Consider the following 19,633-nt stretch of genomic DNA (forward strand, 5'->3'; position numbering starts at 1 on the left):
AGAGAAGCAATAGCCTACTATTCTGCCCCACAAAGCCAAAACAGTAACAACATTTTTGGTTAAAAGTGAATTATCAGTCAATGTATGTATTTGTCATGTGAAATCATATAAAAATACAATTTCTGCTAATTGTATCGCTATAATGAAAATGTCACTGCAGGGCCTTGCAGTCATGATCAATGTTGTTTCCGTACCAGGCAGTGAAGTTCCCCGTCAGGACGCTCTCAATGATGCAGGAGTGTAAATCCTCAGTGTTTAAGGTTTGACTAAAATCTGACTGACAATCAGATCTGTTGTACCAGAAACACACACACAGAGGTCAAAACCAAACTGCAGTGACTGAGAAACCCTTAAAAGCCCATTTCCCCTGTATTTGCTCAAATATGAATTCATGCAACTAGCTCATTAGCTCAATTGGACAAAAAGCTAAATAAACAACAATGCCTTTCAGATTGTCCAAACATACAGTGCAGTGTAATAATGCATAAACGTTTTTTTTACAACGTATACATGTGTTACACAGTTTTGCAAAGAGCCTTAAAACTTCAAACACTTTTCTTCTCAATGTCACTGTTTTTTTTTTTTACAATTGACACAATAACTAAACATTATACATATTGAGGATATGTAAAATACAAATAGGGATTCAATATTAGGAAATTGGATGAATTGAAATCTCGTTGATTTGCGGCTGGTAGCCTACATCAGAGAATACATGCAACACAGTTTATTTAATACCACAGTGGCAATGCATGGAGTTTTATGACAAATCTTATCAGCTCAATTCTATTCCCCTAATCTTTTCTGAATTGTACATATTGGTCATCTTGTTTAATATTGTACTGTCATTTCAAAACAATGTCTCAAAAACCCCATGCTCAGCTCTGGACAAAAGCCATCTATAATCTATAACTATTAACCAGCCCAAGATACTTATAAAGCTCTGTTAAATAAAAGTCAAAAGTAATTTGATTACAAGCTTTAGACTGTAAATTGGAGTTTAAATTAAGTATTTTACTTACTTTTTAAGTATATATATATATATATATATATATATATATATATATAGTTATCAGTTTAATAAATATAGGCTCTGGTCCCAAAATCCTTGTGAAATTCATTTTCAAACTGCTGTGTTATCATTATGAATCTCCATGCTGATGAATTCAGGTTCTTTCATTTTAAAGAAAGTTTTTCCAAGGCAAATAATTCATTCTATAAAGCCACACATTTAAAATGGTTTTACAGTCCCCAAAGGAATCCTTCAATCATGTCAGTCCATCACTCAAACTCAGAGTGACCTGATAGCATCGTTGCAGACGTGAGCTCAGCGCTTTGTTCGACACAGTCACTGGTGTTGAGGTGGACGTGTGTGAGCAGCAGCAGTCCGCGAGCTGTGAGAATGAGACTCGGCGGCTCTCCGAACTCTCATCGCTCCAAATCTCCACTTAAGTACAAACACACAAACAAAAATGCTATTGTGTGGCCTTTCACCAGCCCCGAGCATCAGTGCTAACAGACATTGTCTTTGCTTTCCCCCTGCTGTGTATTTTCAGAATGATTATTGTATGGCACATACAATATGTTAACATTATCATTGTGAGGGGAATGGAGCCTGTTATTATGGAGCAGGAAATGACCTGCCAGGACCCCTGGTGACCTCAGACTGACCCTAATGTTTTATCCTGGGCTTCTGACTGTAATCACGGCAGGTCGGCTGCTCTGCTGGCTGGGAAGGAGAGAGTGAAAGGTGGGGTTACTCGAAAACAAGGAATGCAACAATGTGCTGGAAATTCCCTCTGAGGTGCCAGTTTTAAACAGGGCACAAGACACCAGTCATAGTGCATATGTAGCTGGTTTGTGATTTCAGGATGTCATACTTTAATCTATATGTCAGCAGAGTATTTATTGGCAGTGTAGTTTTGTTGAAGGGAAAGAAAAGCTTTTCAGAGTGTTGGTTCTTGACCCAAGTGTGCCCTCTTTCGAATAACCTAGGGTACTGCTTCCTCAAATGAATTAATACCCCAGCCGTAAATTAAAACTCTGTTGTCCATCTTCATACACCTGCTGTGTTATCTAAAAAACATGCTAAATGATAAGTTTCTCAAAACTTTATTTCAAATTTGACAGCTTTCCATAGCATTGCCCGTTTCACAAACATTTGTGTCCCATCTCCCATGTCTTTTCTCACAACCTAATCTCATGTATTCACTAATCTCATGGTCAAAAAACACCACTTACAAAACAAAATCATACAAAATGTAGAAAATATGACTGAGGAACATCAAAAACAAGTTTTTGGGATGACACAGAACTCAAGCTTCACATTTTTTCTTCAAATATAAACATTCAGGGGCGAGTAGAAAAAAGTTGTATAAGCAAAAGAGATACGATTGGAAGAAGATCACCTTCTTATGAGCTAAAGATGATTTAATCTTAGAATATGGCATATGTGAGTAAAGACATGAGAACGGAAACACTTGGGCCCTTCTATTAGTTTCAAAAAAGTCCCATAAGCAACATATTTAAGAGGGGGGTAAAATAATACAAAGTCGAGAACATGAAAATGGAAGAGTCAAGTTTGAGCAGTGTGACAAAGCAAGTGTATCTCAACAAACTCAAAAACTGACAAACGATTAAGCCAAAAGTTGTGACGGAGCTGCTGTAGAGCTGAGAGCGCAGTGACCTTAGGTTTATCACAAGGCACGAGTGTTTGGATAAACCAGTCACTACTAGAAGATGAGATGTTAATTGTTCATGTCTGATGGTATAAAAAAAAAAAAAAAGTGTACGCATTTGTGTCACATAGCATTCTCAATCATACACACAGTCGGTTGTATGTTGTAGCAGGGGTGGTGTGTGTCTGTTTATGTGTGTGTGACGGGAGTAGTTTAGAGGGTATCCAGCAGACTGTCAATGCGGCTGACGAGCTCTTGTCTCTTGCCAGTCAGAGTCTTCTCGCTCTCGATGTAAGCCTCCTTCTTGACCTTGCCCGCCACCAGCCGCTCGGCCTCCTGGCAGGAGCGACACACCAGCTCCTTCACCTGGCCGTCCAGCTTCTGCACCTCCCCGACCTTAGAGCACAGACAGGGGCGTTAACGTCACTGTACTTTCAGATTATACTGTGTTCCGTTTACCTCAGAACTCGGAAGCCGAAGCTAGGAATGCGCTAACACGCGATTTGAACGCGTTCCTTTTACAAGTCGGATTTTTTAATTGCTTTCATTAGCTCTAGCCAAGTTAGCCATTGTTAACATTGCCAGTTTATAACAACGCGTTACGCTACTTTTTTTGTGCATACAAACAGCGTGACATGTCCACAGACAGAAGTTGGACAGGACTGTGTTTACGACTAATTTAGTGAGACACAAATAAGACAGAAGTGCTTATAACTGTATGTTACTACAGCTTTCACAACTGTTGATGTACAGGGCAGCCATGTTGGATTTAAGTTTGGGTACTCGGAGGTTGTCCAATGTCCAAGCTCGGAAATCAGAGGTCAGGGGGCATGTTTCCGACTTTGAACTCGTAAAATCTGACTTCTGAGTTCAAATGGAACAAATTATTTAATTTACGCCATTTAAATCTGTGCTCTCAAACACACGCCACTCACCTTTTCAGCCAAGTCGGAGCCTTCGGCTTTGAGGCGAGCCTGTAGTGTGATGATGTCGTTGGTGAGAGTGCGGTGGTCGGCCTCTAGAGTCTTCCGGCCGCTGTTGAGCGCCCCGGTGTCCCGGGACTGCTTGTAGCGATTGACCACCTCGTCCATGTGTCGGTACAGTCCCAGACGTTTGTTGACCAGAGTCAGCACCTGCTCGGTGATGGAGGCCACCTTCATACGCACCTCAGCCGCAGGGTCCTGATCAAAGAAGAAAGACAGATTAAAAAATGTGAAGTGACAAGAATTGAATGAAGATAGAAGTATGTAGAATATCTGCTAAAGGAGGGGAGCGAAAGGATAAACGAGGCCAACAGAAAACAAGACTGCCTTTGAAGAAACTAGGGATGTAACGATTGATTGTGTAACGGTAAACCACGGTAGAAATGTTCACGGTAACAATTACCCTTTTCATTTAAAATATCTACTTTATTGCGGTGGATTACCACGTTGTGGAAACCTTGCGTTTAATCCTTCCCAGCTTTATTCGAGGCTCCTGAAGTTGCCGCGCAGGCGCACTACGCTCAGACAGGACGAGGGGACCGAATGTAGCAGCTGTTACTGGACTTTTCCCCGTTTTCGGACTTGTAGAAGTGATGCGTGTAGCCCAGAACGTAAATGAAAACTATTCTGTAGCTAAACTGTCATGGGTTTTACTGCCTCGTTATCTTCAATAAGTGTTCTGCTACGATGTGGAAGTTTAGCCCGTGTTACAATGTAAACATTTTTTGGAGTGAGAGCGAGAGACAGAGAGATATATTAACTAGCCGATAATATTGCTGTTGCCGTTTCTTATTGCATAGCAATGTTGATATTCAGGTTGTTAGGGCAATTTGCTAGCAACGTGCAATCGTCAATAAAACAGACTAGCGCTGCGGAGCCACTTGCTTAGCTATTAAAAAGGTGTATTACAGTTTGCTCTGTTCTAGATATATGTGCTGTAATAGACGTGTTTTTTTCTCAGTTCGTGTTACTGAGCAATATGTTACATTTGTTAATTATTACAGAGAAATTCATGTAATTCTTGGTATTGTTTCTTGTTACATGCTGGTGGCTACACTAGTTTTGGTAAATAATGTTCATAGTAAGTCAGATGCTTATTAAATGTACATTATTACTTGGTTATATTTAAGAACAACATCTAACGTCACACGTAACGTCAAATACAACTTCATGTTGGAGTTTTAAATAAATCTTCCTGGATCTCAAAGTCAGACATCTCTGGATCAAGTTCTTCCCGGACACCCTACAGCAGGCCAGTGTTTCAGTAGCCAATTTTCAATAGTTTTACAAGCCTATTGCCTATATTTCTATAACTCTTATATAATACACACTGTTACACTTTTTGAAACTATTTCAGCTTGTGTAGGCCTATCAGTGCTTTCTGAACATACTGAACACAAAATACTGTGATATACCAAAAACCCTGATCTTTTTGGTCACTATAACCGTGAGGTTAAATTTTCATTCCGTTACATCCCTAGAAGAAACACATGAATGCTCTCTTACCTTGGTGATGGCAAAGTCCAGGCGGACATAAATGATGACAGTGAAGAAGAGGATGTAGAAGGCCCCTACAACCAAGAGGGGCTCCTGCAGCATCAGGATCCTGTTGAAGTTATAATGAACCTGGGAATCACAAAAGAGGTTTATTGACTTCAATTTGAAAATAATTTCATATCTCATATTATAATTCAATACAGGGACACCCTGTAGGAAGGAGAGCTAAATAATAGTGCATATGAATGTAATTTTATTAAGTGAAAATACAAAACCTATGATGATTAAAGCTCCTCAAATATGAGGCAATGCACACTTTTCTGTTATTGTAAATGTAACACCTTATTTTGACGGTTTGTGCTTTGAGGATACAGTTATCTGAAAAATGTATCATAAATAGAGCGGTCGCAATTCCAAATTTTACTGTACAATAAAATGTCTCAGAAATAATTGCAACTAAAAATGTAATTGTCTCTTTCAATCACATTTTTAAATATTAATCACTTCTTTTTTTTTTAAACAAATTACAGGACACATATTTTGGTTATATCACTGTCAGATAATGGAATACCACAAATACACAGCCTATGAAGTAACCAATGCCTCTTTATTACCATATCATCCCTTGTCATTTTTGTCATATATAGAGTCAAGTGCCATCAACTTTCAACAATTGAAAATAATATATATATATATATATATACACCAATAATCACATATATAATTACAATTTGGCATATCTAAACAAAATCAACAGTCATATGCCTTAAGACCTGAGCTAATGGTAGAAATTAATAGCAGTTACACAGTGAAACTGTGATTATGTAAAAAGAAATTGACAATCAGACAATTATGTAATAATTGTTACAGGCCTAATTATGAAAGTGCAGTATAGCCATACAGCTCTCATAGCACTAAAAAGCCCCAAAAGACAGAGATTCATTAGATCCCACAATCAAAACATACTTGTTATTAGAGGGTTTCCTAAGCCTTGTTCCACAAAGCAAGTTTACCAACGAATCTAGTTACAGAACCTCCTCTAACCTAATCTGGAACAATGACTAACTGATTTTACTTAGCAAAGTTATCCAGAAAACAAATAACAATAATAGCTTGGATTTTTATAGTGGCCTACAAGGGACCTAAGGACACTTGTCAACTTGCTTCTTGTAACAGTTGGTCCTGAGGATGGCTCCATAGGTAAGACCAAAGGGTCTTTAAAAGTCAAACAAACCCATACTACTGCTACCACAAAGAAACGTGGCTCATTCCAAGATATCTTGTGTGCATTATTTACATTCTGGCATGAAGTTGGCACAGGATGAGAGTTCCAGTTGTGAAATAATTCAACCAGATGACGTAAAACCGCTGTAGTGCATAATGCTTTTACATTTAGTGTGCAAAGTTGTTTTTAAACATCTGTCTAAGATGGGAATAAAACCTTTCAGTCTGTCTCTGCAGGTTATCTGGTGCACATCTGGACATGTGGTTTGGCCGACTGTGGCATCAGTAACGTGTTGTGTTAGTCAAAGCAATCTTCTACTTGCTGGTAAATAATGTGTATTTATGCCCAAATTACCATCCTCTTCTACTGTTTGTCTTACCACAACATCCTGAATGTGATGCTCCACCAGGTTGTTCTTAGTGGCGACCAGCACTGGTCGGCCAAAGGTATCCAGATATGTATAGTGCAGCTGGTTTGGCTTGCGGTCAATTTTGTAAGGTGTATCCACGTGGATGTTTCTGGTAGGACACGGCAGGGAAAATATGAGAAATCAGCATCAACTATGACAGAAATCTCTACTAAATCTGACATAATGTAGATTAACTTGAAAACACTGACCTGGCCCCCTCTGGCAGGATGATTTTCACAGTGAGGGCGTCAATCACCTGGTCATCATACACATGGTCAACTAGTCTCATCTTCAGTGCATACTGGTCACCTAGAAAATAAAATGATGTGACACATTACCAACACACCCTGGGATTCAGTCTGAAAGGAAAGCCTGGGTTTAAATCATGACAACAAGCTACTGCAAATCTGCCCTGCTGCGGTGGCCACTGAGCAACCCTGGTTGTTTCAATTATCAGCCTATACCCTTACCTGTTTGTAAATTTGGTTAGTTTTTCTCTCTACTGACGGCCCTCCAAATTTACAAACAGAGCTATGTGTTGAAATCGACCGGAATTCTCCTTTAAGAACACGAGTATTAAATCAATCAAAGTTTTCTCCTATGTTTGGGTTAGTTAGGTTGTCAGTAGTCTATATCCACAACGTTCCACTTCTAGGATTGCTCCAACTCTGGCGGAAATTCCGCTGGATGTCCGGTACTTTACGCTTTCTTTGTGTTGACATTTTAAACTCTGGTCGATTCATGAGGACTATGGTTAACTGTTCCTCAGATCTCTGCGGGGTGAATCCAGACAGCTAGCTAGACTATCTGTCCAATCTGAGTTTTCTGTTGCACGACTAAAACAACTTTTGAACGTACAGATGTTCCACTAAAACAAGTTCCTTCCCGAGGCTACTTTGCAGCTGCTTGGCGCCACCCAAGATGATGATTGGTTTAAAGTTTGATTTCTGTAACATGCCAATAAGCCAGAGCACGTTTTTCTCCTATCCCGGAAAGCTGTGTGGACTAGCCAGACCCTCCTCTGCAGCGCTGTGGAGGAGGGCCTGGCAATGCAAGACTAGGTTATCAGAGGTCCACTCACCTAGGGTGTAGAGGTACTCGTAGCTGGGCAAATTGTATCCAACCATGTAGTGGGTCTTCCAGCCTCCGAACAAGGGGAACCGAGGCCTGACCTCCACTTCCACTGAGTCTTCCAAAACCTGCAGATGGGAGGTGGAGATGTTGCCAATCTCATCTCTGTAGTAGACGTCCTGGGCCGAAGCAGGGAGGATAGTCTGTTGAGAAGAAAGCATATAGTCATCCTCATTTTTACTGTAACAATAAAAACAAATCAGACGACAGTGCTTTATGTTTAAAACCCACCTTGAAGGATTTGACAGATGAGATGCCGCTGTCTGACTGCCGCTGATAATCGTAACGGGAAAAAGGCCCCTTCAGGACGGCTCCCGTGTGCCTCAGGTCAATGGTCTCTTCCACAGCAATGTTACCCCAGTGAGAGACCTCAATGGTCCGAGTGATGCTACTGATGGTGAGGAAAGGTGAGTTGTTTTCGTAATGGATCTTCATTGTATCCTGTGGACAGTAGAGAACAACAGCAGAACGTTTAGCACCTTTCTCGCAGCTTCACTTGAAGCTTGTCAAATCTGGTCAAAGCTGTACCTCGCTGAATGGAGCCACATCACGGAAAGGTCCATATTCAATGATCTCATCGTTCTTGCTGGGGTTACCCAGCTTGGTGTAGCTCTCCACCGTCTTGGAGGCTAGGCGGACACGCGTGGTCTGACTGCGGGTGGGGTACGGGGAGTACAGGTAGTGGTTCCCCTGAAAGACCACCAGCTGGCGCTCAGCCTGTGTGATGTGTGTGGGGAAGGGCTGCAGGACATGGCTAAATGTCATCTCCACCTTTGTTTTCAGCTGAGCACCTGCCGCCAGATTGGAGGGCAGCTGCACTTTGTAAAAAACCCCACTGCATGAGAACAAATGACAGATGAGCATGGGTAAGATAAATGTGCATGCTGCTGCAAAACATCTCTGGAACTACAAAAGGCAATTTTCAGGAAGTCATTTTTGAAAATAATTTTTAGGACTAGTTGTTTTATTACATTGTACATGAAAAGCTTCCAAAATGAGCTAAATGTTCATTAATTAGTGCTCTAACGAGTATGGCTTTAGATCAACCCCATTTGTTTTCTATATTAAAAGTCAATGGATTAACAAATCAGTTTTACAGGAAGGCTTGTGGTGCGAGTATTGATTGCTGGAGCAAGGAACTGTGGGACAACAATGTTAGTCTTGTATTTCCTAGGATAAATGGTATAAGGTTGGTTATTTATACAGGCTTGAGAATGTTAGATGACAATGATGAGTCCAATCTCATACCTTTGGCCCTGAATTGTTGTCTGTTGGAGTTCAAGTGTGCCATCCTCTTCCTCATCACCCTTCACCTGTGGAAATATGATGGTTTGAGCATTCTCTCTTTGAAAGAAAAAACACTTTCAAGAAAAATACAGGACAAGTGAGAGGTATATAATGCAATGGAGTTTCTTTAAGGATCCGTGTGAAGCTTATTATTCTGTCTAAAAACAGAGCATTGTAAACAGACAATTTCATTCATAGTGGAAGAGTGGAAGGGGGCAGGACTGCGCAGTCACACACGGAAGTGAGCTGCCCAGCTTATACGTGTCATTCAGCCAGCACAGAGCGTGCAGCGTTGCGGAAGTTAACGTCGTATTGCCCACATCCTTAGCAATTCAAAACTAATTGATCTAATCTAGGTTGAGCTGTTGCTGTTTGGTACATTTCTGCGCACAGCAAATGAGCTGATGGCAATACCGTGCAATAAGTTGCCTAATATAACGTCACATGATGAAATAGTAGCTATCTGCAGGACTCAATAAGCCAAGCTAGTAGCTGTGATTTCATGCATTCAATGAGCACACTGTAACATTGTATGGTAGCGTGGCCTGTGCACAAATGCTGCTATAATTTTTTTAAGAAATGCAACATTTGAGAGAACAGCAATATTTTTGCACAGCCAAGAAATGAGTAACGTTAGCGTGCTATACACTGGCTAACAGGCTAAAGCTAGCGAGCAGGTTCCAGGCAGACATGTTGGCGTTTTTCACTGACGTTAGCTTACCGAAGCTCCGATGTATGCCAGATGTGGGGCCAGGTCAGCCTCCACCGCTAATATGAAGCTGTGGACGGCTGAGTGTCCCTGGTTGGACAGCACGATCTCCGCGGTGATCTTGGCCAGATGAGTGCCCAGGTCCACTGTCCTCTTCACGTCCTCGTTCACCAAACCGTCCGCTGAAACCTCAGAGCTCACAGCCGCCAGGAGCAGCAGGCAAGCGGCGAGAATATGCGCCTTTCGAGTCATGGTTAGAGAAATTCTGAGCTGAAATACTGGGATAAAAGCGAACAGAATGAGGGAACGATAGAGCAGCAAAGAAAGGCCGCTGTGCCGCTCTACATCAGAAAGGATGACGCTTCATTCGGTCCGACGTGATGACGTCACGGCGCACGCTTTACACCGCGCGATGCGTGGTTGGCAACCAATAAACAGGTATAGGAACTTCTTCAGCAAAAGGAAAATCACTCCACGGGGAAAATTTGTTTGGAATTCTTTAAATTTTAACATTCACAGGGAATCAACATGGCTTCTACCATACAGGTTTGTTATCCACAATAAAGTGAAAGAATTACATTTCAAAAATACTGCGTTATATTTACTCCACTAACGAATCTATATTTCAAGATTCGCGGCTGTGGATGGTAAATGTGAATTTTGTAAAACTGAAGAAGAAACTATTATACATCTATTTTGGGAGTGTCGGTTCTCTGTGGAATTCTGGAAAAAAAATGGAAAATCATTTAAATATTCAAAAGAATCACCAAATTAAATTAGAAGCAAAAGATGTTATTATTAAATATGATCACAAAAACAAAAAACTACACAGGATTGTCAATTTACTACTTAATAATTACATAAAGAAAAATTTGCTAAATCGCGACCAGCTTTTACTCACTTCAGAAGTGAACTGTTGTGAGTCTATCCAAATCATTAATAGTAAGAAAACTATCCACATAGCTGATCTATAATTAGATAGCCTTAGGCCATCTCATCTTATCTTTGTATTGTATTTTATGTTTTTGATGTTTATACTCTAATCCACTCTTCTAATTTTGATTTGTTTGTATAAATTTTTACATTTATATGTCCTTTTTTTCCTTTTCTTTCTCAAACTATTCTAGGTTCACTGCATAGAAAGGATTCTTTTATTTATTTATTTTACTTTTTTTTTAACTTTGTCCTGATGCCAAACTGTTCAATAAATGTTTGACATGTTTTTAAAATTTTTTTTTTTTGAAAAAAAAAAAAAAAAAGAGTGCATGGTTGGCAACCATAGTCTGTATCGGTCTATGTTGGGAACACACATCTCACCTCTCTATTTTATTTAATCAAACTGACTTTAATTTTGACCAAATTTTAAATTCATGAATCCAAATTCCAAAATAAAACACCTAACTTCATAGAGCTATCCATTCACATTAAACACTGTATTTCTACTATAACCTGTTGCGGTAATAAGAAGGCTTTTAGAACTCTTTAGTCCACTTTTCAAATGCTTTATGTAAATTATGAGTTTGAGTTTTCTTTTTACTATATTATTAGTTTTGTATCTCCCCTGGCGAACTTGACCTGTTTGTAGTGTATACACTTATGGCTGTATACTTGTTATATGCTTAGTACAAAATAAAACTTTTTTTTTCTTAAAGATGCGTGGTTGGCATAAATATATTAGCCTATATATTTATGACGACATCAAATACTTAAATAGTATAGTAGACATGACCAAGAGAGAACATGGAAGTTGCTAATAGAGCTAGCTGGAAACCTGAGAAGTCCTCAAAATCAATATTACACAAAAGTCCTGCACCCAGACACTGTACACCTGCTGGAAAGGAAGGACTAAACATCCCTGGATACTTCAGTGAACTTTCTTCCGATAAAAATAATGTATTACAATTTGGTAACTGAACTGTTTTATGTGTTGAGTAAAAATAAAACATTGTTTAATTTACTTGTATGTCATTTTGGATTAAAGCATCTGCTAAATGAAAAAAAATGTAAATGAATGTGCAAGAAGTGGCCAGTGATTGTCCAGGTGCTGGGGGTTTCTGCTCCTCCATTCACATGTAGCCTTAAACCTGGTGTCACTTTAGCATTTGAATTAAGCCCTATCCTTAAATTTGTCTACACTGTGAGGGAAGGACACATTAAACACATCCCACCTTTCACATCTGACCACACGCTGACCAAATGGAGCCCTTATTTCAGGGTATTGTCTTACCCATTGATAACTTTTTATTGTTATGAATGTTTGGTAAACAGTTTTAAGAATCCAGATATTAAATCCCTATCATTGTAAATTATTATTATTTATTCATTTTAAGGAACCTGTCATGGTTGCTCCTGATTCTGATTTACCCTCAGATGGTACCAGCAGTTAGACCAGGACCAGCACCCCTATAGAGGAGCCCTGTTTCTTTCCCCTAGCAGAGTCCAGCATCTGTGGAGCAGAGTCCATGCTGTCTGAGAAAAGCCTTTCCAAAGGCCTCAAGTGAAGCACTGCAGACAGCTGGATGCGTCCAACAGTGAGGAATCAACAAACCTGATGTGCACCATTGTTAAAAACCCTGGAAAGGTTAGCTTCTCAGGAATACCACAATGATGACATCCCTGCCTACTGCAAAAGAAATTGAGGCCAGCACTCTGAGGGAAGCGGAGGAGCGCCTACAACATGCAGACATCATGGGCCTGGCAACCCAAGGGAGCCATGACATGGTAAGGCAGCTGGACCCAGTGGAAAAGTGTCAGATGAAGATCCCTCAGTTGGAAGGACATCTGGAACATGGAGGGGCATCGGATAAAGTTCCTCCTTAGCTCCGTGTACGATGTACTGCCAATACCAACAAAACTCAAAAGATGGAGACTGACAGAGGATCCCTTCTGTGCACACTGCATGGACTGGAGAAGGAGATGAAGCGAAAAAGAACCAAGGTCAAAAGCCCCCACTTGATTGGCTTTCTCAGGCTTGGATAAAAGGCAGGCAAGGAGGACAGATGTTTAGGAATCCTTGGGACGGCAGAGGACTGGGAGATGAGAGTTGACTTCGGAAGGCAACTCAAGTTTCCGGAGGAGATTCCCGTCACCAACCTCCAACCAGATATTGTGCTCTGGTCCCAAGCAACAAGGCAGGTGGCTCTACAGAGCTGACGGTACCCTGGGGGAAAAGGATTGAAGAGGACGCAAGTTAGAAAAGTATCAGTCCCTCATCTTTGAGAGCCAGCAGAGGGGTTGGAGAGCCTGGAATCTACAGGTGGAGGTGGGTTGAAGGGGGTTCCTGGGACAGTCATTGTGGAGAGCGTTGGCGGTGCGTGTGGTTTGAGGGGCAACCCGCAGTAACCTGGTGAACAACATATCAAAGCAGGCAGAGACAGCATCCAGATGGCTGTAGTTAAAGAGGAGCAAGCGGTGGTTAAACCAGGCTGGCAGGGGGTGCGGGGGTCAGAGCTGAGTGGTGAAGTCCTGAGTGGCCGAGGGAGCAGTTCCAGGACGCTGGTTCTGTTGTCAAGCCCCATTGAGGTGTCGTGGGTTAGTTGACAAAACACCATTGAAGTGGGGTGCCCACTTGAGAACCTAATGAAGGCAACGGGTCTGAACAGGCAGCTCTGCCCTCAGTTGAAGACGTCTGAGGGGAGCGACTTCTTGCCACCCCACGTAAGCAGCAAGACATAAGTCCTGTTAAGTGCGGTGGCTGCGATATACCCTATCGTTTAAAGACACCGTTAAATTCTAAAGAGACGTGTGGAAAAATATGTAAATGGGTGGAACTAATAAAATGTAAGTCCTCTAAAACTAAATATAAGGAAAACACTTACGGTAGTTATGTTACTTCATGTCTCTTCATCTAGATATTTTTGATCCTCCTGGTTTACAGTGGGAGAAAACATGGAGAATCTAATAAATACTGTAACAATAACAAGCTTGAGACAGTGTCTTTCAAGCTATAATTTAACCGGTTAATGTCAAGGTCAAGGTACGTTTATTTAGGTAGGCTAGATTTGGTTTACAGTGAGTGATGAGTGGGTCAGCCTTCTTTTACACACGCACACACACACACACACACACACACACACACACACAATCAGCCGCACGTGACAATGACAACAGTATTCAGTACTAATAAAAGTAAAAACAAAAATGTAATTAAAAAACAATCAACAAACCAATAAAAAGACAAAAGATTAGATTGGCGAAGAGAAGATTAAAAATAACATACTTTGGTGAATTCTGCCCAACTGAAGTATACAATGCTAAAAGAAAAAGCCACATTTCCCTTGCCACAGGACTGTAAATGATCTGTAGGCCCACATTTTGTTGGTCTGTATTATACTCAATAAAAAGTCACAATTGCTATCAAAAGCTGTAACAATAATTGGAAAGCATGGGGTTTAATGCAATAGGTAGTTTCAAAGGTGGTTTTCAGTGGTGTAATGTCAGCTGTTAGGTGTTTGCTTTATGACAGTTATAGCTTTATATTTTAAATTGTAGCAGTATGGAATTGTGAGCTGTACGTACCAGCCATGTGGTGCTGCTGTGTGACCACGCATATCATCTCATAGATAAATGCTGTCACACCTATAGGGAATTATAATTGAAGACACTGTGTTATTGTTATTGACTTCTCAAATTCCTATGGAACGAGCATATGGGAACAAGGCGTGTCCAGTGCGTGACGTCAGCCCTCACCGACAGAGCTTGTTTTGGAGGAAGTGACCAGAACTCGGCTAGCAGCTAGCACGTTAGCTGGACAGGAAAAGCAAGCGTCAAACGGGAACGGTGCGAAATAGACCATTGTACTAAATCGCTTCTGTTACACGAAGGGAGATATACATCGACAGTGGCAGTGTTGCTTTTGATAAGTAGGGTTAGCTGCGAGGCTAGCTATCAGAGAGTATTTAGCTGTCGACGCTCTAAACGTGTTGTTTTTTTTGACGGCAGACTTTATAGGAGCTGCTAGCTCGGCTGCGCGTTAGCTAGCTAACGCTTCCAACCGAGGCAGAAGAAAAGTCCACTTTGATATTTGATTTCTGCAGGATCATCGCCCAGGTTGGTTTGTGGTGACTTCTGATATTGATTTTGCTAACGATATATTACTAATAAAGCTGACCACAACTGTTTTACATTTATTAATAAACCTTTTTTTTTTTTTTAGCTGAACGTCAACGTTAGCTTAAATTAAGAAGTGTCACTGATATATGGTTGCTAACTGTAACGTTAGTTGACACGGTAAAAACGTTTGGCTTTAAATGTTTTGAAATGAGTCTTTAATGATACTGTTTACCAACCTATGTTTCATCGTTATTTTCCATTTGCTTAACGTTATCTATCTATGTATGGTTACTTATCATTTTATCTCCGAATGTACTGTGTATTCTACCTTGGCAACCTTTGCAAGTGTGTGTGATGTCTTTATGATTGTTAGGTAAAATGTCGAGCTGGGACTCTAAGTACGTTAATTTAGTGGAAACACGAACAACCAGGTCGACAGATTTATCATAACTATGGATTTTACCGGTGTGTGAATTTTGCTGTGCTAATCATGCTTGCCAAGTCATGGTTGCGTTAGTCCTGTGTTTTAAGACCATGTGATCAGTCCCTGACACAGTGTCATGGGGTGCAGATTATGAGAACAGCACCGATAGCTCTATGCTAGTTTTGCCTCATAATGGCAGTAATGTGGACTCGAGCCGTGGCTTTTCAATAACATCAGTGGCTATAAACGTTTAGTGATGTGTGGAGAAAACATATGATTGTGTTGTTCCCCCCCCCCCCCCCCCCCATATTGCCTTTTCCAAAGTCTAACCCGAATATAGTGGCGATTCAAAGCCTATCGGTAAAAGAGTTTGGACTTCGGTCATTACAGCAGTATAAGGTGGTTTATTAATAAAAAAGCACCCTAAGTCAATGTCAGAAATTCTTGGCGGTGTCTTGACATATGAGAATATTTAATCAGCCATGTATTTATGTACAAAAATAATCTGTGCACCAACTGTGAGCAAATTTAGCCTAGTTATAACTTACATTATTATAAGTGGTGATTTATACATTACTTAGAAAAATCGATTGCACCGCGGAGAAAGGTTCCAGCTGTTTAAATCAATGAAGAAGACACATTTCTGCATTACATTATGTGAAAATAATACATAATGTACATAATACATTATGAAATAATATACATCAAGAAAGTATAGATGTGTGAATGGGTGATGGACTCATACATTTGAAGAAGACCTGAGGATAGCTTAGCCTTAAAGTGAGTGCAGCTGTTTTTCCAAAAGATGTTGGAGCTGTTTATTTGTAGCAATTAGATGTAGTTATTCAAATCTGTCAAGTCTGTGTGTAGATAATGATTGAAGTGCAACACCTGCTTGTTTGGTAGGACAAATAATGTCTCAATTGGGGCGGCATTATGATGCAATGCAGTATAGACATGCAACTATTAATAACATTCATGTTTCCATCCAATATGTTTTGGATTAACTGGGTGTGTTACATTTTTGTTTTTATTTTATTGTAATGTTCAGCTTTATGAAGGTACAATAATTGTATATTGGAATGAAACAATGTTGTTTCTTCCATTGATAGTTTGTATAAATATAACAAAATAAACACTTTACTGTATAACAATAACAACCAGTTGTGGTGCTAAAAATAGGAGAAATAGTATAGCTCAACAGCCCTTGCACTGCATTGTTCAATATATTTTGGAAAAGGGGAAAAAAGGCATAGTGAATTGTTTGTTTCATGAATTGAATTTAAAATCTCATGGTACAATGTGGTGCAGCATATTGTTTTACCCGTTACTTTTTCTTTGTTTGTGAAGTGAAGGAAACGCACATTTGTAAGACACTGAACTTGGTTTCATTCCTAGAACAGGCCTTTTTCTTTGGAGTGTATTTCGAGACGCACAGAGGTCTTATCGTCTTTCATTGAAATCTCTTGGCCCATATCAAAAGGGTCATCACTAGAGCATGGCTCTATCCATGTTGTTTGAGCAACTCCAGCATTGATCTTCTTATATTAGGAGTTTTCTTTTCCCTCTAATCTATTTTATTTTGGTCTTCATAGCTGCGGCACAATGACATCAAGGAAGAAAGTACTACTCAAAGTCATCATCCTCGGAGACTCTGGGTGAGTGTTGTTGAGCCATAACCTCACTGTTAAAAGACTGGGACAACACGAAGGAGGGAGGCCGGATGGTTTATTGTAAAGAAAACACTTAATTGGTGTATTAAATGTAGTCTGATACGCTCACTCTCATACAGCAAGCAAGGAATGTTTTCTGTGCTTCACAAATCTATGCTCAGTGCATCACAGTGACTTTTTCTGTTTCGCTTGCCTCTGCCCATTATATGCTCTAAATGTTGTTCTGTGATTTATTTTTTTCTCTTAGAGTTGGGAAGACCTCGTTGATGAACCAGTATGTGAATAAGAAGTTCAGTAACCAGTACAAAGCTACAATAGGAGCGGATTTCCTGACGAAAGAAGTCATGGTGGATGACAGACTTGTCACAATGCAGGTACTGAGGAAATAGTAAACAGGCAAGAATGCCATACTGGCTTATATCCAATTGAAACACAATCTTCATATTGAAAACATTCAATACAACAAAAAGCTAATACATTGTTTTGATATTAAAAAAAATACAGGCTAATTATTATTCCCCTCAACAATGGACTACCAACAGTTTTAATGGTGTACAGTAAATTCATAATTTCTTTCTATATCTGTTCTGTAAAAGCAATTTATATATCCAAAAAAGCAATGTCACACGTGTTTTAGGCTACATTTGTGGTCACATACAGAAAACATCTCCTCACTGTCCGCGAGCCGCCTGTCCCCAGAACACACTGTAAAAAGAACGTGGTCTCTGTAGACAGCCCAGGGTCTACAAACAGCAACAAAAACAAAGTGTGCCCACTTGCACCGCGAAGCACACACAAACCGTGTTCCAGCCAATAACCAACAAGGAAGATTTGGGGGTGGGGGGTTGGTGCGCGAAAGCACGGAAGGGAGAGGACGGGATGAGGAGGAGGGAGGGGCGAGCTGGTCTTGTTTTGTTTAAAAATACTTTGAACGTCAACAAGAAGTAACGTCACCCAACATTGCTTAGAGCACCTTTTTAAGGAACACATTTTTTTAAGGCTTTACCGTGGTTAGTTGAGTTAAGGTCAAAATCAGAATAAAAGAAGTATTTCCCTGCTGGGAAGATGTTTTTTTTTTTTTTTAAACTGGGGTGTTTATGCAGTGATAGAAACAAATAATTAGGAAATTGTTGCCACATGACCAGAGAACTATGAAAAAAAGTGCCTTGCTGAGAGGTAGACATTTTACTACTATCTACTTTGGTGACTATGGGGCAAAAGAATCTACAAAGCTGTTTTTTTTCTTCACAAACATATGTGTAATGTGTATTCTAACACGTGAAAACATTGTAATTTCCCATGCAGGACAAATAAAGTATACATTAATTTTATAATTATTATTATGGCTTGTGATGCGGAGTAAAAAAATGTGTAAGGCAAACAACACAACACTGTTAATGGTTTAAAAAAAAAAAAAAAAGGTCCCTTAATTTTCTTTGTTTCTTGTATGCTGGCTTTTATTGTAACTCGCATAACTCCAGAATTCGGCTATCGAACAAATAGTCAGTAATTAGGGAGATCTGGTTAATGTGAACCATGTAATCACTACAGTCAAAGTATTAGCATAAGCTTTTTATTTAGAATAATCTGATTTATTTTGTGCATGTAAACACATCATGTCTTCTCTATTCTGTATCTCAGATTTGGGACACAGCAGGTCAGGAGAGGTTCCAGTCCTTAGGTGTAGCGTTCTACCGTGGAGCAGACTGCTGCGTCCTGGTGTTTGATGTGACGGCACCCAACACCTTCAAGACTCTAGACAGCTGGAGAGACGAGTTCTTGATCCAGGCCAGCCCTCGAGACCCGGAGAATTTCCCCTTTGTTGTGCTGGGCAATAAGATCGATCTGGAGAACAGACAGGTGGGTCCAGATGATCACATTTATATTTGCCGGGTGTCATTATGGGCATCACTTGTATTTTTCCAAGGAAATGTGTACAGTTTGTTGTTAGTCATTTTTTAACAGTTTAAAAAAATGTCTGATGTTTCTTAGTATAACATCAGCTCTTTTTTGTTTCAGGTAACAACCAAGCGAGCACAGGCTTGGTGTCAAAGTAAGAACAACATCCCATATTTCGAAACCAGTGCCAAGGAGGCAATCAATGTGGAGCAGGCCTTCCAGACTATTGCACGCAACGCCCTCAAACAGGTAACGGATGCCAGCAGGAAATCCTATCCCAACAGTTTGTCCCAGTCTTGTGAATGTTGAGAAATAACATTCATCAGCATGTGTTTCTGTGAGAGCTGGGTGATGCAACTACGTTGTCTGATTTCAGGAGACCGAAGTGGAGTTGTACAACGAGTTCCCTGAGCCAATAAAGCTGGACAGGAACGAGCGAGCCAAGCCTTCAGCGGAGACCTGCAGCTGCTGAGGAATCTGAAGATCTTCTGGGGGGGGAGGGAGGGCCCTCACTACCCTGTCTTGCCTTGTCTATACATCCCTTATCCCATGGCCCACTGTGTTAATCCTTAATGTCCAACATACAAGCAGCATCCAACTCATTGAGTATACTACTACACACAAACATGCTGCACTCACCTTATGTATACAAAACACATTTTCTAT

At 40.3% G+C, this 19,633-nt stretch overlaps 2 protein-coding genes across 2 annotated transcripts; one reads left to right on the forward strand and one right to left on the reverse strand.

Moving 5' to 3' along the window:
- Positions 1-2,096: 2,096 nt before the first annotated feature.
- rpn1 (ribophorin I) lies at positions 2,097-10,301 on the reverse strand. Its single transcript, XM_032513621.1, has 10 exons — positions 9,932-10,301; positions 9,172-9,236; positions 8,452-8,758; positions 8,155-8,364; positions 7,874-8,066; positions 7,002-7,101; positions 6,763-6,901; positions 5,168-5,287; positions 3,614-3,859; positions 2,097-3,074 (listed from the first exon to the last, which is right to left on the reverse strand). The coding sequence occupies exons 1-10, from the start codon at positions 10,169-10,171 to the stop codon at positions 2,892-2,894; spliced, it is 1,803 nt and encodes a 600-aa protein (XP_032369512.1). The 5' UTR covers positions 10,172-10,301; the 3' UTR covers positions 2,097-2,891.
- Positions 10,302-14,618: 4,317 nt separating this feature from the next.
- Positions 14,619-19,621, forward strand: LOC116688634 (ras-related protein rab7). The gene is made up of 6 exons (XM_032514796.1): positions 14,619-14,968; positions 16,991-17,053; positions 17,316-17,442; positions 18,710-18,928; positions 19,088-19,216; positions 19,344-19,621. Exons 2-6 carry the CDS (start codon positions 17,001-17,003, stop codon positions 19,437-19,439), a joined length of 624 nt encoding a protein of 207 aa, XP_032370687.1. The 5' UTR covers positions 14,619-14,968; positions 16,991-17,000; the 3' UTR covers positions 19,440-19,621.
- The last annotated feature ends 12 nt before the right edge of the window (positions 19,622-19,633 follow it).

Source organism: Etheostoma spectabile, chromosome 4 (assembly GCF_008692095.1).
Source record: "Etheostoma spectabile isolate EspeVRDwgs_2016 chromosome 4, UIUC_Espe_1.0, whole genome shotgun sequence".
Lineage (NCBI taxonomy): Eukaryota > Metazoa > Chordata > Actinopteri > Perciformes > Percidae > Etheostoma > Etheostoma spectabile.